This window comes from Chrysemys picta, chromosome 7 (assembly GCF_011386835.1).
Source record: "Chrysemys picta bellii isolate R12L10 chromosome 7, ASM1138683v2, whole genome shotgun sequence".
In the NCBI taxonomy this organism is placed as follows: domain Eukaryota; kingdom Metazoa; phylum Chordata; order Testudines; family Emydidae; genus Chrysemys; species Chrysemys picta.
Genome location: NC_088797.1, coordinates 126,643,829 through 126,665,440, shown reverse-complemented (window position 1 = coordinate 126,665,440; position 21,612 = coordinate 126,643,829). Strand labels below are relative to the sequence as shown.

General features: G+C 63.6%; 1 protein-coding gene across 3 annotated transcripts; it reads left to right on the top strand.

The window, feature by feature from the left end:
* The first annotated feature begins 96 nt into the window (after positions 1-96).
* Positions 97-15,685, top strand: LOC112058813 (uncharacterized). 3 transcript variants are annotated; one of them, XM_065552673.1, is made up of 8 exons: positions 97-4,344; positions 5,210-5,301; positions 6,236-7,575; positions 10,827-10,979; positions 13,383-13,524; positions 14,099-14,235; positions 15,030-15,131; positions 15,331-15,685. In XM_065552673.1, exons 3-8 carry the CDS (start codon positions 6,277-6,279, stop codon positions 15,433-15,435), a joined length of 1,938 nt encoding a protein of 645 aa, XP_065408745.1. In that variant the 5' UTR covers positions 97-4,344; positions 5,210-5,301; positions 6,236-6,276; the 3' UTR covers positions 15,436-15,685. The 3 variants fall into 3 exon arrangements, 2 of the variants coding, with proteins under 2 accessions (XP_065408745.1, XP_065408746.1); XR_010589355.1 differs by lacking the exon at positions 14,099-14,235; XM_065552674.1 differs by having other exon boundaries at positions 97-5,301.
* The last annotated feature ends 5,927 nt before the right edge of the window (positions 15,686-21,612 follow it).

Genomic DNA, 21,612 nt, shown 5'->3' with positions numbered 1-21,612 from the left:
ATCCCGGGAACAGCTCAGCCCCCTTGGCTGGTGTCGGCCACCTGTGCTTTCTCGGGCTGCTGTCTGGAGCCCTTTCTAGTACAGAACCCAGAGCCTCAGCTCTCGTCTGCTTCTGCTCGGTCAGCACCTGCCTCAGCCTGTCCCAGAGCAGGGGGCTCGGGCCCCGCTTGCCGCTGTAGGGGCGTGAGGCAAGGGGACCGGGGTCAGCGCCCTGTCACTTGTAGGTCGCTGATTCCAACCTGCCCCAGCGGGTCACCAGCGCCTTCCCTTGGCCAGGGCAGAGTGAGTCCTTGTGTCCTGGTTAACTGGTGCCCTGTGGCTGTGGTTTGGGGTGGGCTGAGCAGAGGTGTGGCGCGGAGCAGCCGGGGGGGCATCACAACTGCCCTGACTCTCTCCAGGCCAGGCCCCTCCGTCCTGCAGTTGCTGGAGCTGAGAATGGCAGTGAGAACGGGGGGCCTGCGAGGACGGGTGGAACCCCTGAGTGAGTCTGGCTTGGCCGAGCGATGGCAGAGGACAGAAGAGCATCCGTGTGTTTCAAAGGCGCAAGGATGGTGAGGACCGTTGAGGGGCTCCAGGGGTGTAGCCGGAGGTGGGAAAATGAAGGAGAAACAGGTTAACCAGCATGATCAGCTCCCCCGCCCCAGAGAGACCTGTTGGGCCATGGAGACCTGGCCTTTGGGGGGCATGAAATTAGCCAGGACAAGGCCCTGGGCAATGCCTCCGCCGCTCTCTGTCCCGTCTCTAACGGCACCTCCCGACTGGGCCAGGCACTGCCTGACCGGGCTGCTCGCTGCGAGAATGCCCCTCTGCAGCGCCGGGGAGACCCGTGGGCAGTGGGGGCGGGGTAAGATCCCACTCTGCACCTGCCCTGGATTTTGCACCCGTGAGGTATTTGCTGGCTGGGAATGTGAGATGGGGCTGGGGGACCCCCCCCCCATTCTCTCCCTTTGTCAGTCCCTCTGCAGCGGGGGTCAGAGCCACGATTCACACCCAGGCGCCAACCAGAGCCTGCGGCTCATCAAAGAGCCTGGCCTCGGAGTTACAAGGGCTTTTACGAGCGGCTGACAAAAGGCCGAGAAGCCCAGGTGTGGGCCGGAGCCGGGGTGATGCTGCTGCTCTTACAGCAGCCAGAGCTTGATGGGGGCCACTTCTCCCAGCCCCCCGAAGGAAAGCTGAGGCTCCTGCCCCCCGCAGCCCAGCCCCTTTTGTCATGGATTCTGTCCTGGGGAGGGGCGGCCAGGCCCTGCACATCCAGCCCATGAGAAAATTCGCACGGCGGGGTCGCACGTCGTTGCCGAAGTCGTAATGTCATCTGTGCATGGGCCTGCCCCTCCCCGGCCTGCCAGCGCCCCCACCCCCGGCTTAGACAGTAACTGGCACGGAAAGCAAGCAAGCCTTTGTCTGTGCAAGGGCACCTCCGGGGCAGACCCACAAGGAGGGCAAGGCGAGGGGGTCACCGGCAGATCAGCCTGGCCAAAGATGGGCCCGATCTGCAGGGGTGTGTGTGTGGCCCGGCCAGCCCCTTCTCCTGGGGCAGATAGCCCGCGGTGACAGCCATCTCTGGGGAGTGCAGTGTGGGGGACACAGCCGGCTTTATTCTGTGCTCGTCTGGCTCTGTGTGGCGCTGCTGAGCGGATACTTACCCGGCCCTGGACGGCCCCGGCCCGGCAGAGGGAAGGAGGCGTGAGTCCCATCCCTCGAGTCTGTGGCTTAGGAGCCAGGTCCCTCGCCCTGTGTTAGCCTGGCAGCTCTTTGGGGCGGGGGCTGCGGCTGTCTGCTGCCTACAGGACCCTAGTGATGGGGGCTGAGAGCGGGCGACATGGGCAGACCCCTCGCCAAAGCGCAGAGTGCGTCCCACGGGTCCCAGCCAGCTCCCGGCAGGCCTCACGCACGCGCTCCAGCGACGCCTCAGCCCGCGAGTGCAGGGCTGGTCGGGGTGTTGGGCTGCGTCCCCTGGAGGGGTCCAGGGGCGTTGTTCCCCCGCACCCGGAACGGTCAGCGTCAGGCTACGTCTGTGAGCGAGGGGTGTGCTCCCCGCTCACGGACCGGGCCTGGGTGAAGAGCAGTGTGGCCGTGGCAGCCCGGCCGAACCGTGTCAAGGGACATGCCCACGGCTCAGCCGAGCCTCCGCCGCTGCTGCCCCGGCTACGCTGCCCTTGGTACCCGCAGAGCTCAGTGCGGTATGCTGGGGACCAGCTCCTTGTGTGGACGTAGCCGCCGAACCCCCCCAGAGCTCCAGGTGTTAGCTGTAGAGCCCCCCCCCCCGTCTGTAATTGGGGGGTGGGCGGGGACCTGGGTAATGGGCGCATTTATCTGCTGCTCAGACCGGCATCGGCCCAGGGAAGGGCTGCGGGTCGGGATTGGGGGGCACCGGCAGAGCTGCCCCATCAGTTCTTGACGCTCCCAGGTGTTAATTCACACCCATCCGGAAGGCCCAGCCTCTCCCACGACTCCCCTCCAGGAGCTGAGGTGGGTCTGGGACGGAGCCAGAAGCCCCCGCGGTGCCTGCGCTCGCCCGTTAGCCCTTCCCTTCCCTGCGTGGGGCTTCTCGGCTCTCCGCCAGGCTGCGAGTTGCGACGTGTAGGCCGAGCGCAGGCTGGCTCGTCAGCTCCAGCTCGGCTGGTGTTTGTGAGCGGCCGCGGGGGTGGGAGCAGGAAGCCAGGGCGGCGATGGCTGGCTGGGAGTGGGTAAGCTGCGCGGCTGCGCCCTCTTCCCATTGCTGGTGGGGGAGGCCCGGGGCCCCCTGGCCCAGCGCAGGGACCTGCCAGACCTTTGGGTGGGTGGATCTGAGCCCCCCGGCTCCCGGCGCCCAGGAAGGGCGTGACTGGGGCCCGGAGCCAGCTGGCTCCGCGGCCCTCGTTCAGGGCGGTTCTGCTGCCAAGGAGGGAGCCCTCGGTGGCAGGGTCCCCCAGGCCGGGAGGGCTGAGCCAAGCTGCCCCTCCTTGGGCTTTGCAAATCTCCCTGCCGTTCCCCCTGCCCCGGTTCGGTCTTGTCTCCGCTGAATGTTTCCCGGAAGGCGGGAGCCCCTGGGGCTAGCTCGAGGGGGCCGAACGCCCAGCGTAGCGACTGCAGCAGTTTTGTCTGTCTTCGTTCCGCTCCTTTCTCACCGAGCGGCAGGATCTGATCCAAGCCTCCAAGCCCGGCCGTCTGCCTGGGGCTGCGATCGGGTGAGGGGCGCTGGCCCGGCAGGTCCTCCCGGTTCCCCCAGGTGTTGGGGTGACTCTGGACACGGAGCACGAGGACAGCCGGTGCTATGTGCCCAGCGCTTCTCACCACTCCATGCGATGCTGGCACTGGGCCCTGTTCCGAGTTTGCTGTAACCTCACGAATGAGCCCGTCCCTCCCTGGGCCAATCTCACCCCTCGCTCCCTGTCAGCTCCCCGCTTCACCCCCTGGGCGGCTGGGCACGTGCAGGGAGCGGGATTTCAGCCCGTCCACCCCCTGGGACCTGAAGAGCCAGGCAACGAGGCCTGAGTTCCTGTTCTGGGCCGGGCCCCTCTGGGAGAAGACGCCATCCTGCTAGAGAGGCGATGCCCGTGGCCTTTCTGGGCCCCCGTCGTGCCACGGGGACGGTCTGGGCAGAAACAGGCCTGGGCCCCCTACCCTGCTGTGGCGTCTGTCTAGGCGTTGCTAAAGGGCCCATCACCTTCCTGTCTGGGCTGCTGCCGCAGAAGCTGAGCTCAAAGCTCATCTGTGTCGTTGCTTCACAGAGGTCACGGGGTCTCCATCCCCCTTTCCCGCCCGCCCCCAGACAATGACCCTGCGGTTCGGGGTGTTCTGAACCCAGCCCCGGTTCGGTGACTGGTCCCAGGGGGACACTAACCCACGAGGACCCCCATCGCACTACCGAGGGAGCGATCGGCAAACCGACCCTGTCCACCTAACGCTGCCCATGCAGCCGCCCGGGGACCTTAACCAGCCGTGGGCCAGTTCTGGGCACGCAGCCAGGGCACGCAGCCAGGGCAGCTGGCAAAGCCCAGCCTCCGGAGTTGGCTGCACATGCGCACGGGCGGGAGCTGCTTTCGCTTTCCATCCGACTGGGGCTTGCTCTGGCTGGACTTGGTTGGCACCGATGTCCCACAGCTGCTTAGCTCCCCTGGGACGGGCGGCTTCCCCAGCCCGGAGTTTGTCGGGGGCTGGACAGGCCGCGGCGGGCCAGGCTCCGTGGGGCGGCGTCCAGCCAGGGCTGCTTGTCTAGGGTCTGGCAGCGGTACTTCCTCCCCTCTCGGTCTCGCTGTTGCTTTTCCCCGGCAGGGTGGAGAGGAAGGAAGTTGGGTGCCTGCCGCAGAGTCGGTGCGCTCGGGCCTGGGCTACGGCACGTAGGCCGGAGGATCTCAGGGCGAGGTAACGGGTCTTGCTGCCTGGGGGTTTCGTGCAGGCCCTTGGCCAAGGGCAGCTGGGCGGTGATGCGGCAGAGAAGGCCCTTGGATCTGTGCGGCAGACTCCGGCACCAGCGTTTGGGGGTGGGGAGTGGGGTAGGGGGGTTGGATCTGGGGCTGTGCGCTTGGGTTGGAAAACTGTCAAGTGCTGTCCCTAGGTAGGGGGAGAATGTGGCAATAAGCCACCCAGGGTGCTGTGCCACCGCCGCCCTCTGCTGGATGGCGCTGGAGCTGCTGTGCTGTGTGTCATTGGCCCTGTACTGCCAACAGCGGATGGGGATTCTCTTTGGGGTCAGGGCCTGTGCAGGAGGGGATTGGCGTTTTGTCCCCATGGGGCTCTGCTCAACAGCCTGGGGTACGGGGGTAGGCACATTGGCACTGATGGGGTTTTCAGGGACTGAGAGTGATCCTGGGTAACTGTGCAGGGGAAGGGGCAGCGAGGCTCTGGTGCAGGCAGTCTGGGGCGTGCGACTCGGATTCGGGCGCTTCCCTGAACACTTGGGTGTGAGGATAGGCCCCGTGTGTGTGTGGAGGGGGGTTGGGGGGGGATTCTCGGGCACTTCCCATCAGGCTGGAACCAGATGAGCCTTAGCCAGGGCCCCACCTAGGCCTCCCGGAAAAGGGGCCTGAGCTGGGGAGTGCTGGGGCATTGGTGGGGCACTGCTGCCAGGGAGCTCGCATCGGGTGGCTGGATCTGGCTTGGGCCTTGCTCTGATGGGCAGGATTGAGGCCTTGCTCATGCCAGGCCCAGAGCTGAGGGAGGGCACAGGCCGCAGTGCCCCCGCCCCTCAGGAGCCGTCTCCCCCACTGACACTCCCCTTTCTCTGCAGCTGACCCCCGGATCGGCACCAAGGCCATGAGCGAGTGAGCGGGTGTCCTCGTGGGGCGGATCCTGGGCGCCAGTGAAGTCAGGGAGAATCCAGTAAGTTCCTGAGTGGGGAAAACTCTGAGAACAGAGCGAGCGATGGAGGGGTGGGGACGGGGACAGGTCACAGGTAACGGAGACTCAGTTCCCGGAAGGGGACTGACCCTACTACTGACAGGGCACGGTGGGGAGGAAGCTCGCAGCCGGAGTGGCAGCAGGGCCCTGCGGCGCAGCAGCTCACCCGTTCTTGCTCTCAAAGCATTAGGACGGAGCTGAGGCAGGCAGCGGGGGGTCCCCAGGCCCTGCCTGGCCCCTCGGGCTCCCAGCCGTGGCTACGGTGCTGTCCCGTTGACTCCCCCGGCCCGTGAGCATCGGTGTGAGAATGGCACCCCCTTGTGGCCGCTCTGCCGAGTCCGTGTGCGGACAAGGCTTGTGGAATTCCCTCATTTGCAGCCCGTCCTTGGGGCCTGGTCGCCCGCCAGCTCCCCGCAGATCAGACCCCTTCAGCCGCCAGGGCAGCCGGGAGGGAGCAGCAGGTGGCCGGACCACCACTGGTGACCTGTGCCAAGCGGGTCGCGCACTGCCCGGTTCCCGGGGAGTGGGTGTCCACGTACAAACAGCCCCCACGCTGGGCACTAGCCAGGCCCCTTGCTGGCGACCCCAAGAGGGGGCCGAGGACTGAAAGGGACTGGGAGACCAAACCCCCCTCGCCCTAGAGGGGTCGCTGCAGGGCTGGCTGGGGTAGGTGGGGGGTACCCAGGGAGCAGTGAGAATGCACCGCGTCCCCAGAAGGGCTGGGGACCTGCCCAGGGTGGGAACAGACCCTGAGCTTCCCCTCGGCCCCAGGCTGGGGAGATCTGCTGAGGGGACGGGTCAGTGACGGGCCCTGGGGCTGCACCCGAGCCGGGGAGCGGGCTGCACCCGCAGGCCCAGCGCCTAGCTAGCCCCGAGGCCAGCGCCTGTCACCCCTGTCCCTTGTGTCTCCTCCCAGGGCTGTTCCTGCCGGGGAGCCACCATCTGTGCGGGGTCACCATGCAGCGCACCGGGTCCCCCATCACCACGGAGACCGACATCGACCTCACCGCCGCGCTGCTGCCTTCGGGGGGGACGCGGAGCCATCAGCACGCCATCAAGACGGCCGTCAGCGAGACGGGGGCGCTGCCCGTGCCGGGCTACGAGGGGCCCCCCTCTCCCGCCGGCTGCCGCTGCTGCAGCCTCGCTAAGCTGCAGACGGGACCCCAGCCTGGCGCCGGCTGCCGACTCTGGAACGCCCCCTACCCCAAGCTGCCCCCGGGGTCCTGCCCGGGGAAGGGCTTTGGCCAGTCCACACTGCCGTTCAGCTTCGGGACCAGCTCTGCGCCCCCGCACCGAGACCCCCGCCTCACACTGCAGCCCAGCGAGCTGCCCACCGGGCCGGCCAGGCTGAGCAGCGGGCCTTGGGGAGAGCCAGGGAGGTGCGGGGGCCTCAAAGGCCTGGATCTAGAGCTCTGGGAGCCCCCAGAGACCAAGCCAGGGCTGGAGGATGGGACGGCTCCCCCCTCGGCCTTGGAGAAGCCCCCCATCCGAGAAGGCTGCTCCCCCTGGGCTGAGGCGCGGCTCTGCCCCATGCAGCCGGGACGGGATGTCTCTCCACCAGAGAGTCGCTGTGGGGTCCGGGAAGAGCAGGACTGTGCGGGCGTCCCTCCCAGCGCAGCTCTTGGCCTCTCGGCGGGCAGGGCGGGCACACGCCGGGCTGAGGGCGCAGGCCGTGGGCGTGACCCCTTGACATCAGAAACAGCAGCCAAGCCGCGGCGGGACGGCAGCATCGCGCTGAGCGAGGGCACGAGGGAGCTGGTGATCGGCCGGGAAGGGACACGGGACATCCCCCATCCAGTGGGGAGCGGGCTGGCCCCGTGTGCCCCCCCTCAGCCAGAGCCCCCCTCAGCAGACCCACGGGAAGAGGAGCTGCCGCCGGAAGGTCCCGGCAGGACAGAGGAGGAGGCAGTTACAAGTCGGCCCCGGGGCACTGAGCTGGGGAAGCGGCCGGGGACCAGGAGCTCTGTTGGCTCAGCCGGCCCAGGCCGTGAAAGCAGCCAGCCCGTCTCCCAGGAGCCGGCCAGCCAGGCCCAGCAAATCAGGGACCTGGGGCCCGCGGGTGCCAGCGCTCCCACTAAGACGTCCGTGGAGGACGCCTACGGGAGGCTCACCAAGGCGTGCGGCCTGTCCCTCCTGGAGGAGCTGAGACGGACGTTCCTGGACGCCGAGGGCGGCTGCTTCTCGCTCCTGGATTCGGGCCTGGTCTTGGGACGAGTGGAGGAGCATGCGGCGCTGGGGCTGGCCATCCTGCCCATGGTGAGTGCCGACAGCTCGCCCGGCGGGTGCCCGGCAGGGAGCTGAACGGGCGAGGAACCTGGCTCGGGCTTAACCCCTCTCCCGTGTGCCCACGGCCGGCTGCTGCCCTGCGTCCCTGAGCCTGCTAGTAGCTGTGACCCCCAGCAGGGGTTCTCTGCTATGGGTCGTGACTAGATGGGGGGGGGGGTCCTGGTATGGAAAAGGTGGAGAACCCCAGGATTACAGGAGTGCCCCAAATGTGCCAGGTGTGGTACGCAGCTAGGAAAGGACAGTCCTTGATCCAATGAGCTCATTGGTTTGACCCCCATACCCCGCCACACAGCTTTTCCAGCCCTATACTCCCCTCCCCCCCTCCCCTGCCTCAGCTCTGCGATCTTTGATCCTGACCCACAGCCTCCCCCTCCCCACCGGTGCCCCCATCCCAACCCACAGCCCCCGGCCACTTAGTCCCGCACTTTTTTAAATGCAGCCTGCTGCTGGCGCCAAGCCTCTTGCTGGTTTCCCTGTTGGACCCAAACAGCGGCGAGCCGGCTCCCTCCACTCCATACCTGCCCTGTTCTCTTCCTTCCCTCTGCAGCAGCCGGCGCTGGCCGCTGGCAAGATACTGAGGACAGGACACTGGGCTAGATGGACCCTTGGTCTGACCCAGCCTGGCAGCTCCTATGTTCTTACCCGCTTCGTTCCCCCTTGTGACTTGAGCCAGCGTTTGCACCTAGTACTCTGGGTGTGGACAGGCAGGGCGGTAACCCAGCCTCCGAGACACTCTCCAGCCCCGGAGCTCCTGCGCTCTGCGCAGCTCTTCGCTCGGGTTAATGCCCCTCTCCTGTACGGCGATTCGCAGTCACAGACACAACACGGCTGCTGAGCAAGCGAATACCTGTGTTAGCAGGTGAGCCGGACTCCGGCTGTGTATTTGCCAGTGCCCAGGCGAGCTGGTGCCTGGTCTGCAAGCATCCCACCTATGACCCACAGTCAGGCCAAATCCCCATAATGCACCTGGTTAATTGTACAGCTGCTGTCAAAATTCCTTCCTGACCCTGCAGGTTTATGCCCTGAAGCTTGATTTCTCCATGAGGTTCACGTACCACTAGGCGGTTTGACGCAAGGCCCTCCCTGGTGGTTCCCAGCCGGCTTGTAGACCCTTGTGTTTCCTTTCACCCCCAAAGGCCATGTCAGGCGCTTGACTTGGTACCACATGATATTTTGCCTAAAAAACTAGCACGATATCAAACTAACACGGCCACGGGACATGGATTAAAAACTGGCTGATGGGTCTCAAAATGTAACTGGGGAATCGTCATGGAGCGGGGGGGTTTCTGGAGGAATCTCGCCAGGGTTGGTTCTTGGGCCTACACAACTTACCATTCTGATCAGTGACCGGGAAGGAAACCGAAAATCCTCCCTGGTAACGTTTGCAGGTGACACACCCACTGGGGGAGTGGGAAGTAACAGAGAGGTCAGATCCTCGGTGCAGGGCGAGCTGGGGATACGCATTCAAATGTGGCTAAATGTCATAAGGAGGGGGGAGAAAACTTGTTCACCTTAGCCTCTAAGGATAGAACCAGAAACAATGGGTTTAAACTGCAGCAAGGGAGGTCTAGGTTGGACATTAGGAAAAAGTTCCTAACTGTCAGGGTGGTTAAACACTGGAATAAACTGCCTAGGGAGGTTGTGGAATCTCCATCTCTGGAGATATTTAAGAGTAGGTTAGATAAATGTCTATCAGGGATGGTCTAGACAGTATTTGGTCCTGCCATGAAGGCAGGGGACTGGACTCCATGACCTCTCGAGGTCCCTTCCAGTCCTTGAATCTATGAATGTTGCATGGAGGAACGGAGAATGCAGACAGCCCTACGGGGGGGTCGCTATCCTGGGACGCAGCGACTCTGACAAAGATTTGGGGGTCGTGGTGGACAATCAGCTAAACGTGGGCTCCCAGTGCAACGCTGCGGCCCAAAGGGTGAATGGGACCCAGTCTGTACAGTGTGCTTGGCCTTTCAGAAAGCTTTTAACAAGGCTCTTACGCAAAGTAAACTGTCCTGGGATGAGAGGGAAGGTCCTCTCGTGGATTGGTAACTGGTTAAAAGATAGGAAACAAAGGGGAGGAATAAATGGTCAGTTTTCAGAATGGAGAGAGGTAAATAGTGGTGTCCCCCAGGGGTCTGTACAGGGCCCAGTCCTATTCAACATATTCATAAATGATCTGGAAAAAGGGGTAAACAGTGAGGTGGCAAAATTTGCAGATGATACAAAACTACTCCAGATATTTAAGTCCCAGGCAGACTGCAAAGAGCTACAAAAGGGTCTCACCAAACTGGGTGACTGGGCAACAAAATGGCAGATGAAATTTAATGTTGATAAATGCAAAGTAATGCGCATTGGGAAACATAATCCCAACTATACATATAAAATGATGGGGTCTAAATTAGCTGTTACCACTCAAGAGAGATATCTTGGAGTCACTGTGGATAGTTCTCTGCCACTCAATGTGCAGCGACAGTCAAAAAAGCGAACAGAATGTTGGGAATCATTAAAAAAGGGGTAGATCATAAGACAGAAAATATCAGATTGCCTCTATATAAATCCATGGTAAGCCCACATCTTGAATACTGCGTGCGGATGTGGCCGCCCCATCTCAAAAAAGATATATTGGAATTGGAAAAGGTTCAGAAAAGGGCAACAAAAATGATTAGGGGAATGGAACGGCTTCCGTATGAGGAGAGATTAATAAGTCTGGGACTTTTCAGCTTGGAAAAGAGACGACTAAGGGGGGATAGGATAGAGATCTATAAAATCATGACTGGTGTGGAGACAGTAAATCAGGAAGTGTTATTTACTCCTTCTCATAACACAAGAACTAGGGGGTCACCCGATGAAATTAATAGGCAGCAGGTTTAAAACAAACAAAAGGAAGTCCTACTTCACACAACACAGTCAACCTGTTGCCAGAGGATGTTGTGAGGCCAAGACTATAACAGGGTTCAAAAAAGAACGAGTTAAGTTCATGGAGGACAGGTCCATCAATGGCTATTAGCCAGGATGGGCAGGGATGGTGTCCCTAACCTCTGTTTGCCAGAAGCTGGGAATGGGCGACAGGGGATGGATCACTGGATGATTCCCTGTTCTGTTCATTCCCTCTGGGGCACCTGGCATTGGCCACTGTCGGTGGACAGGACACTGGGCTGGATGGACCTTTGGTCTGACCCAGTCTGGCCGTTGGTATGTTCATTAAAATGCCTTCTCCTTTCCAGCGGGATGGGCGGAAGCTGGCCACGACCCTGCCCAACTGCAGCCTCTTCCTGTACTACGCTCTGGGCCGGCAGTTCTACGTCACGGAGAAGCTGGCGGATCGCTGGTTCCGAGCGCGGGACCGGGTCACCGGGGAGAGCATGCTGATGAAAAAGGTACGTGGCCAAGGACCTGCCCTGTCCGGAGCCCCAGAGAGCCCTGGAGAGGGGGCCTGGGCTGGGCCCACTCCAGCCAGCAGGGGACAGTCCCGCGTCGGTGTCTGAGGGGCCGCGTGGTGGGAGGGGGACCGAGAGCGGCCCATGGTGAGCGATGAGGACATTACACGGCTCTAATGCGCTGTCATTCCACAGCTTCCTGGCTTCTGCTTCCCGGGAAGGGGCTGCCCCCCCCCCTCCCCACTGGCTGTGAATCTGATGATCCTGAAAATTAAAAATAAACCAAATGTTGCAGCAGCTGAAAATGGAGTGGGAGGTCCTGGAGCTGGGAATGGCCCCCTGCTGCTACGGTGCTGCCCCCCACAGCTCTGCCGGTGCCCCTCACTCCCGACCCGCAGCCCCCTGCTAGCCCAGCCCTGGGCTCTCCCTCACCCACAGCTCTGCCGGTGCCCCTCACTCCCGACCCGCAGCCCCCTGCTAGCCCAGCCCTGGGCTCTCCCCCACCCACAGCTCTGCCGGTGCCCCTCACTCCCGACCCGCAGCCCCCTGATAGCCCAGCCCTGGGCTTCCCACTCCACCCCCACTCTGCCGGTGCCCCTCACTCCCAACCCGCAGCCCCCTGATAGCGCAGCCCTGGGCTCTCCCCCACCCACAGCTCTGCCGGTGCCCCTCACTCCCGACCCGCAGCCCCCTGATAGCCCAGCCCTGGGCTCCCTCCAGCTCTGCCAGTGCCCCTCACTCCCGACCCGCAGCCCCCTGCTAGCCCAGCCCTGGGCTCCCTCCAGCTCTGCCAGTGCCCCTCACTCCCGACCCGCAGCCCCCTGCTAGCCCAGCCCTGGGCTCCCTCCAGCTCTGCTGGTGCCCCTTACTCCCTACCCGCAGCCCCCTGATAGCGCAGCCCTGCCCCCCCCAGCTCTGCCGGGGCCCCTCACTCCCGACTCGCAGCCCTCTGCTAGCCCAGCCCTGGGCTCCCTCCAGCTCTGCCGGTGCCCCTCACTCCCGACCCGCTGCCCCTGGGCTGTGAGAGGGAGCTGGGGCAGGAATAGCAGTGGGGCCCACCCAGCCCAGCACTAACCATTAGGCCATTGGGCTGGCGGGGGGTGAGGGCGATGCAGAATCTCTGAGCCTCTCCTCAGCACCTCCCAGGATCTGATCCACACGGAGCCCCTGCGCCCTCTCTGCTCCCCATCCCCGGGGAGCGGCGAGCTTTAATCACCGGCTCCTCCAAGCATCTCAATGTTTAATCACACCTGCCTGGCGCCCGCTGCAGCGCGGGAGACCTGGAAGGACACCGGGAGCTGGGGTGGCGGGGGGTGGGGGGCCTCAGTGGGTTTTGCATGTTAATGCAGAGCTTAATATTCATGAGTAAATATTTGCAGGAGCTAATGGCGTGGCGGCCGGGCGGGCAGGCGTAACGAGCGCGCTCCCCCCGCCGGCGCAGGCGGGGAAATGAATATGAATTTATCATGATTAGGTCAATCCAGCAGGGAGCGCGGGGGCTGGCGGAGGGAGGGGGAAGATGGATCTGTGCAATCAAATTAAATAAGGACGCCAAATGGAGCCACTTCTCTTCTCTGCCGCGCGCAGCGGTTCCTCTCGCTCCTTTCCCTCCTCCTGCTTTGCTGATTTCTCTCTTTCCTCAAATTTATGAGGCCAATTATGAAGATGAGGTTGGAAGTTCTCGGAACTTCACTAAATGCAAAGTGTGGTCCCTGCTGTTCCCATCAAATTAATTAACCGAGCGCTATTGATGGCCGTCGACGGCGGCCTCTGGAAACCGGCGCCCGATTTAGCTCCGGGGAAGAGCGTGGCCCGGCAGCTGACCCCAGGGCCTGGCCCGGACGAGGGGGTTGGAGTGGGGTGTCCTCGGCCCAGAGCCGAGGCGCATTTGGGGAGGGAGGGACCAGGAATGGGCATTTGCACCCCTGTTCTCAGGGCTGTAGGGAGTGCAGACTGAGACGGGCTCCCTGCCCCGAGGAGCCTGCAAACAGCAGACCTCTGCGTATCCTGGAGGTCGGGATTCAGGGGTTGTGGTGGGGGGAGCCCAGGGCTGCGGGTCGGGAGTGAGGGGCACCGGCAGAGCTGGGGTGGGGGAGCCCAGGGCTGGGCTGGCAGGGGGCTGCAGGTGGGGAGTGAGGGGCCCTGGCAGAGCTGGGGGTGGGGGAGCCCAGGGCTGGGCTGGCAGGGGGCTGCGGGTCGGGAGTGAGGGGCACCGGCAGAGCTGGAGGGAGCCCAGGGCTGGGCTAGCAGGGGGCTGCGGGTTGGGAGTGAGGGGCCCTGGCAGAGCTGGGGTGGGGGTGCCCAGGGCTGGGCTGGCAGGGGGCTGCGGGTCGGGACTGAGGGGCCCCAGTTGATGCTGGTTGGGGCCCAGGACGCAGTCTCAGCCTCTCCTCTGTTTGCCAGGTGCCCGTGGTCTCCGACTGGAGGAAGATGTTACACAATTTCCTGTTCCTGCCCCCTCACCCCACGCTGCTGGTACCCTACGCCGTCCTGTACGACCGCAACGGCTCCATCCTCTACCTCATGGAGGACAGGGACGTGCACGGTGAGCGCCCGGCAGGGCATGGGGGGGCAGCCGGGGCAGCACGTGGGCACCCGCGGGGCACCAGGCTGCAGTAGAGAGGTTCCCGCCAGTGTCCCACCAGCACCCCGTTAATGGGGGGGGCGGGCGAGCGCCGAGATCCCCAGCACCCCACCCAGGTCGGGCTGGAATAGCCGTGGGGAGGCCCTGGCCCGTCTGCCCCCCGGCAGGGCCAGGCTCTGGTTCTGGGAACGGCTGAGACGCTGGAGAGGCAAGCGAGGGGCTGGGTGCCTAGTGGCTCTCAAAGGCGGGATATGGGCTAGTGGGGCCACCGGCTCCCAGGAGTGTGGGGCAGGATCCCAGCCGAGTGGCGGTTCTCTGGGCAGCCCCTTTCCTCCGGCAGGTTCCCTAGAGGGCCCTGGGGCTGGGAGCTGGGGCTGGTTGGCCCTGCTGGGACGCGGCGGTCCCCGAGTCTAAGCCGTGGGCGCTGGCAGCTCCCTGGTCCCCGTTCTCTGGGACGGTCGCCCTGGCTGGAGTGACCGGGCAGCCTGGGCCTGCAGGGTCCCGGTCGCTGATCTGTCTCCTCTGCCCTCCCCAGCGGTGGGGCGGCCGCCCGAGGGGCCCGGCCTGGAGGGAGCTCGAGCCCTGCGGGAGGTGCTGAACTTCCTGCGGTTCTGCAAACGCCACCACTTCCACCCTGGGGACGTCGGCGCGGCCTCCATCTACACGGCCCAGGTGGGGCTCGCTGCTCTCCCACGCCCGCTGGTCTCTGCACAAGGGGCTTTCCACAGCCCGTCCCCCCGCTCCTGCCCCTGCAGCAGGGGGCGCTGCTGTGCTGCAGGGAGGCTCTCTAGGGGGCGCTGGGCTGCAGGTGGGGGGGTTTCCTAGGGGGCGCTGGGCTGTGGGGGCGGGCGGGGGCTCCCTAGGGGGCGCTGGGTCGCTTGCGGGGGGTCTCTAGGGGGCGCTGGGTCGCGGGTGGAGGGTCTCTAGGAGGCACTGAGCTGCGGGGGACTCCCTAGGGGGCGCTGGGCCATGGGTGGGGGATCTCTAGGGGGCGCCGGGCTGCAGGGGGGGCAGATGGGGGGCTCCCTAGGGGGCGCTGGGCCACGGGTGGGGGATCTCTAGGGGGCGCTGGGCCGTGGGCGGGGAGTCTCTAGGGGGCGCTGTGCTGCGGGGGACGGGCAGGGGGCTCCCTAGGGGGCGCTGGGCCACGGGTGGGGGATCTCTAGGGGGCGCTGGGCCGTGGGCGGGGGGTCTCTAGGGGGCGCTGTGCTGTGGGAGGCAGGCAGGGGGCTCCCTAGGGGGCGCTGGGCCACGGGTGGGGGATCTCTAGGGGGCGCCGGGCATGCGGGGGGGGGGGCAGGTGGGGGGCTCCCTAGGGGGTGCTGGGCTGTGGGGAATCGCGCGGGGGGCTCAGATCTATGATCTGTTGCCCAGGGTCCTGGCGGTGGGGCCGGGGTGACTGGGAGAGGGGGGCAGGTTCGCCGGTGGGGTTTCACCTCCTCCCCACACTCCTCTCTTGCCTCCAGGGCGTCTGCTTTGACCCCAGCAGCCTGTCCAGCAGCGAGGACCCCTACGCCTTCCGGAAGAGCATGAGAACCTGCGTGCGCCCGCTGCTGGCCCAGCACCAGGTGAGCCGGGCCCGCGGGGTGGGGACCGGTGCGATGGCTCAGGCTGGGGGACGGTCTCCCGAAGGGCCTGGGGGGGCCTCGGGCAGGGCAGGGGACAGGAGCAGGCGTTGGGGGTGGGCTGAGCTCAGTGACCCCCCCCAGCAGGGCAGAGCGGGGCCCTCCCATGCTGGTAACTCACCCCCCGTCTGGGTCTCCGCAGGGGCTCGCGGGCCTGGACTCCCTGGTGGACAGCATGTGCCAGTACCTGGAGGAAGAGGAGAACCCGGAGCCCGGCGACACGCCGAGCAGGGGCAGCCCCAAGTGAGCGGAGCCCAGGCCCCACGGCTGCCCCCCACCGGAGACGGGCTGCAGAGATGGGCGCGCATCCCTGGGGTGCCTGGAGGCAGAGCGCTGGGATCCAGCCGTGGACGTTGCTGGCAGGGGCGCCACGGGGTGGGTGGGTGCCCAGGTGTGGGGTACCCGGGGGGTTCTTGCAGCAGGCGGGTTCCGCTGTCTTGCTCCCTGGAGAAACAGGCTCATTTGCCAGCCGAGCTCGTTCTGAACAGCCGGGGGGGGGGGGGGGGTTGGTGGGGTGGGGTATGTGGCCAAGATCGCCCTGCTCTGGGTTGGGCCGTCGATGAATTCAGCGAGGTGGGAGGAATGACGCTGACGGTGCTGGCCCCTTGCCTGCAGGGGTCCCACAAACCCTGCAGATAGGTCCCGGCTCATCGGCAAGGCCCCCCAGCCCTGGCCAAGGACCCGCGGAACATTCCAGCACCCGTGTTCCCAAAGAAGGCAGGCCTGGGACCCGAGAGTGCTTGGCTCCACCTTTGGCCTTCACCTCCTCTCGTCACCGAGTTGTGCCTCAGTTTCCCCATCCCCGCCCTTGGGGAGGATGCTGCTTTCCTACCTGCGAGGAGCCGAAGGGTTGTGAGGGGGGCTCAGATCCCCCCTGCCAAGTGCCTTCCAGATGCACAGCCCCGCAGGTGGTCCCTGATAATTAGCACGAGGTAACGAGGATCAGGGGAAATGGATGGGCTTGCAGGCCGGCCAGCCGGGGACTTCAGGTGCTTCAAGGACTCACTTTTATAACTATGCATCGCAACCTTTGTAATAAGTGTATCCTTCCGCAGCAAAAACTAGTCCTTTGACATATATATATTTTGGCTGAACCCTCTGATACCTTCCCTTTGTGTGGAGTGGCCCACCCCGTGAACGGGAACGTCACCGTTCTTCCCGGGGGCGCGTTGCACGGTGGTGCCCGCTGCGCTGGGGTTGGTGCCGCCGCGGCGGGGGTTCTCCGGGACATGCGTTTTGCTGGCACTTGTTATTTAAAGGGAGGTGGCTGCGGCTACACTAGGGGGCAGTGGGCGGGGCGTGGGCGAGGTTATCTCCGCCCAGAGCTCCTGGGTTAAATTCACCCCAGTGCCAGGCCCTAGCACAAGCCTGGAACGCCGGCGAAGACCCACGTCAGCCTCTCGCTTTCAGCGGCGCTACATGGAGGGCAGCAGAATCTGGTCCGGTGACACAGGGCCTGAACCGGCCTGCAGGAAACGTCGGTTCTGTCATGACGCCGCTCTGTGCCTCAGTTTCCCTTCCCCACCCTTTGTCTTGTCTGTTTAGATTGCGAGGGCCAGGACCTGTATCTCTGTAGGGGGCTGGGCAGTGCCTGTCACAATGGGGCCTCGAGCCCTCTGGGAGCCTCTCACGAATACAAAAGAACTCTCCCTAGCTCAGGGTGAGCGGGGCAAGTGGGCGGGGGGGCCTGGTCTTGGGACCTGATCTAGAGCGGGGTCCTGCCCCCAGGCCTCTCCAGTCCACTGGGCTGTTTCTGGGCAGCACGTGGTGTTGGTTTCCAGCGTCGCCCCAGCGAGTGGGGCTTGACCAGTCCCCTCTGCGCGAGAGGCAAGCCGATGCTGAGTGCAAATCCGAACCCCCGAAGGGCTCTCTGATCTCGCAGACACGGGCAGAGCAAGAACCGGGAGCCGAAGCCAGACCCTTCAAAGGGGAAAGAAGACCCACGTTTCTAATGGGGCCGCTCCACCCCTGAACAAACCGCCATGGGACGGGCTGGGTTCAGAGCCTGCTTGCTGCCTTCCTGGCAGACGCTTCAGGCAAACATTGGCCATGTACGGGGGAGCTGGGGGAATGTAATGCCCCATGCTGGCCAGGGGCTCAGACTGGATTGTCTAACGGTCCCTTAAACCGTGTGGATCTCTGACTGCTAATGCCCGGCTCGCGGCCAGTGGGAGGGTGTCAGGCACAGGGCCTCCCTCTCGACGGCAGTGCCCTGCCTCTGGGATGTTGTGCAGGCCAGGAGTGTCACGGGGCTCAAAGAAGGATCAGCCAAGTTCCTGGAGGATGGCTCCATGGACGGCTATTAGCCAGAATGGGCAGGGACACAACCCCATGTTCCGGCTGTCCCTGGCCTCTGGCTGCCAGGAGCTGGGAGGGGACGGGGGGGATCTCTCTCAAGCTGCATCACCAGTCGCTGTCGGAGGCCGGTTACCGGACGAGATGGTCTGACCCAGTCCGGCAGCCCTTGGGTTTTTAGTACCGGGCCATTAGCCTCACCCCTCTACCCGCTGAGCCCACCCACAGCGGCACGCTGACCGGACGAGAGCTCGTGGGCTCAGGCAGTTCTCCCGGTGGCTAGCACGTGCCCATGGCTTCCCTCCGGGCTCGGGGCACGGCGCACAGGCCCTGGGTGAAGGGGAACTGCTGTTCTCTGGCTGCCTGTTTCTAGCCACCTGATTCAAAGCCCAGTGACGAGAGAGACCCCCACTCTGGTACAGTGAGCAGGGCATTGGGCACTGGCTGGGGCTTGCAAAGCTGCCCGTCTTCCCATGGGTTTTGGCACCTAATTCTCCAAGTCCGGTTAGCCGCCGGGGGAGGTGTCCCGGCCCATCGATCAGTGTCTGTCTCTCGCGGCATTTCCCAATTTTGCTTTTCTTTCCCGGCTCAAACTCGGCCCCGGTGATCAATGTTTTCTCATTTCGCTGGCAAGCGGCACAAACAGAAGCATTTACAAACCCGCTGTCTTTCCAGCAGGGCCATAACTCAGACCTCAGCCAGTCCGGGAAATGGAGGCCGGCTGCTCCAGCAGCAATATTTCCGGCTCATGGTAAATGTGTTACTTGGGGATAATTTACCTGCCCACGCCAAGTTTGGAAAAGAAATAGTCCAGCTTCTAGAAATTGCCCGTGTGTGCATGGCTGAGTGTCTGGCGTCTGTGTCTGTAGGCGCATGGAGCCACCCCACTAAAAATCCAGGACCAGACCCCAATGGCTGGGCCCGGTTGCTAGAGGAAGGAGGAAGAACACCACAGCAACAGCTGTGAGCGATTCTGTCCCCGTCTGGCTCTCGTCCTGGTCTCTGCTCGTAACCCCGCAAGCAGGAGGTTAACCTGTTTCTTTCCAATGCCTGGATTTTGTGGCTGGGACTGGCCGGTTATTGAAACATATTTAGAGCAACTGCTGCAAATCCCATGGCACCGCCTGGCTTCCTACCAGGAACAGCCATGCGCTCCCACTCAGTGTGTGTATTAAAACCGAAAGCGAGGAGAGTCCGGCCCCTCGTCTGCCCCAACCACCATGTTAATAAAGGGTTAATGGGTCCCACGGGGGCCGTCGCTGAGCCGCAAAGAGACGGAGCCGTTGTGTTTTTCTCGGCACTGGGCTGGCGCTCGGCCGTGGCCGAGTTCACGCCGTGCACTGGGTCTCCAGTGCATGTGCCCCAACCCACTTCCACACCTGGCCCTCTGAGCCTCGATACGCGGCCACCTCACTGAGCCCCGCTGCCCACCGGTGCAGTGGGACTGTCTAGCACCCCGAGCAGGGAGAACGGGGGAGGCCGGGCAGCCGTGCCCGTCGGGCAAGGTGCTGGCCTAGCGCCGTTGCCATGAGATCTGGGCTGGAAACAAGGCACCAGTTTTGAACAGTGAGTGTGAGGGCAATTAACCACGCGATGATCTACCACGGGCATGGTGGAATCGCCAGCATGGGCACATTTTAAATCTGGATTGGCTGTTTTCTAAGATCTGCTCTAGGGATTTGGGGAGCAGGCCCATGGCCAGTGTTGTGCCGGGCTCCCTGATGGCAAAGGGCCCATCTTTGGTGCCTGTGCGTCTAGCACCATTCCTGCCAGCTCCGGGGTCGCTCCGTAGAAAGGACGCAGCGTGGGGCTTCAGCCACCCACTTGTCGCGATGGTGGTTCCCGTGTTTCCCTTGGGAGCTGAGGCCACAGCCTATCAGGCCTCACCAGGTGTTTTCCAAGAGCAGATCGCCTGTTAATCCCACCCCCATGACCCCCGGAGCACCTTGGGGTGCACACCCGGCACTGCCCTCACGCTGGGGCACCAGCCATGCTAGAAAACCAGCTTGGGCTGCGATCTGGTTCAAGGCTGGTCCTTGGTGGAGCTCTGGCTGGGCGCCAGGCAGCTGCCTCTACGAGGCTCGGGGCTGTAGATTTCACTCTGTCCCCTCTTGCCCCTTCCTTGTGTTCGGTTGCTCTTTTCTGGCTCCATCACGGAGGTGCTTGGAGCTGTACGACGTGCTCCCAGCGTGGGCAGAGCAGTGCTGCCTCTTCATCCGCTGCCCGGAATTACTGACCTTTCTTGTTTACTGCTTTATTAGCTTGTGGTTTTAACGCCACCGCTGGGCACGGTGCCTTCCAGCCCCCATACGCAGGCCCTGCCCCGAGGCATTTACCAGGGGCGTGAGAGAGGAGGCTTGTAAAATACTCACAGGAGGGAAAGAAGCAACTCCCCGTCACCCAGCCCCAGCATATGCATCCAAGGGGGAGCAGCCCATGAAATGGAAAGGCAGCATTGGAAAGGAAATGCTTTCTCAGCTCTATAATGGGTATTAACCTGTGGAACTCATGGCTCTTGTCCTTGCTGAGAGCTGGTGGCAAAGTGGGATTCAGATCAGAACCGGGCACTTGGCTGGGTACGAAGAGATGACACGAAAGAGGATCAAAACGTAGCTGAGTGGTGATTAACCCTCCCCACTCGGCCACGCGCACCGTGCCTGGGTTCAGGCCGTTATTCTTAGACGGGCTGGTTATTTCAGGTCTGTCCATTCTGGAGGTTCTTGCACCTTTGTCTGAAGCATCCGGTGCCAGCCGCCGTTGGAGCCAGGAGACCTGACAGGAGCGGTGGCAGGTCTGATGCTTTCCGGTGAGTCCTCTGTCCCTAAAACAAAACGTGCGTTTTTCAGCCGCAGAATTCAGCCCCTCAGCTTTCTGCGGGCATTGAGTTCCACAGGGCCAGGGCCAGGGCCAGGGCCAGATACCGGAACATTTCCATGGCTCTGATGCTCAATTTCCTGCCTTTTACTTTCAAATACCCCTTTGATCTGCTCTTCTGAGGTAGGGCCGAAGAAGGGGACGGCTCAGTTTTCCTTCAATTGTCCTCATTGAGTTTGATGAATAAAATATGTTTTTAAAAGCCCCTGCCCTGCCTCATGCTCTGGGGTCATTCATTGTCACCCGTGGCGTGCTCGTTAGCTGCTGTGAACGTCGGGCTCACCTGGGAGGTACCTGGGACTGCGTTGTGCAGGGGAGTCGCTGGGCATGGAGCGCTGGACCTTCTCCCACCCTCTCCCTGTAGCGTAATGGTCTGGCATGGGCCGGTTAACACACACACACACACACACACAGAGCCTGGCCCGAGGACTTGGTGAGAAACAAGTGTGCAAAAGCTCAGGGCCCGATTCGCCATCGTCCTGCACTTTGCGGAGTCACTCGTGCGAAGGGACTGTGAGTTGCAGCCGTTCTGGCTAGCTGTCATGTCCTGCCCGCTTTCTCCTGGCATCAGTGAGCGCCCACGGTACAGGGCAGCAGAGAACGAGGGTCCCCATGCCAGCTGCACGGCACCTCCCCGCCCTGGGCAGCTCATCGGGTGACACCCTAGGCTGGTCTCCACCCACAGGCTGAGGAGACAATTGGGTCACTGGACGCACCCAGCCAGGGTGGTGCCCGAGGGGGTCAGCGTTCTAGACAGCACCTCATTACCCACGAGGGACCCCACGGCAGGGACGGCTGGTATAGCCGGGTCCAGGGCCCTGCTGTAGGACTTGGGCAGCAGCGGCTGGTTGCTGGCAGCAGAGGGAGCTGGAGGACCAGACAATGGAGAAGCCCATGAGCCTACAGCGCGCTGGGCACGGGGTGCTGGGGCCCGCAGCAGCCTCTGGGTCCGGGCCCTCGTGACACCCCGGGGCTCTGCCTTTGACTGGGCGCAGGGCTGTGCGTGTGGGATGCTGTGGTTCCTTCTCTCATCCCGCAGCCCCCGACGTGTGTACGCACACGCCGGCACCCACCCAACAGCTGTACACACCCCTCCCTTAGCCACCCCCCCTCCCTCAGGGGCTGGGCTCCCCTTGCGGGTCAGATCCTCAGGACGGGGGTCTGGCTCTCTGGCCCCAGCCCCGCCGGTCCTGCCCTGCGGGCGCAAGTGCCTTCCCCTTGGCTGGCTGTCGCAGACCCTCCGAGGCTGGAGCCC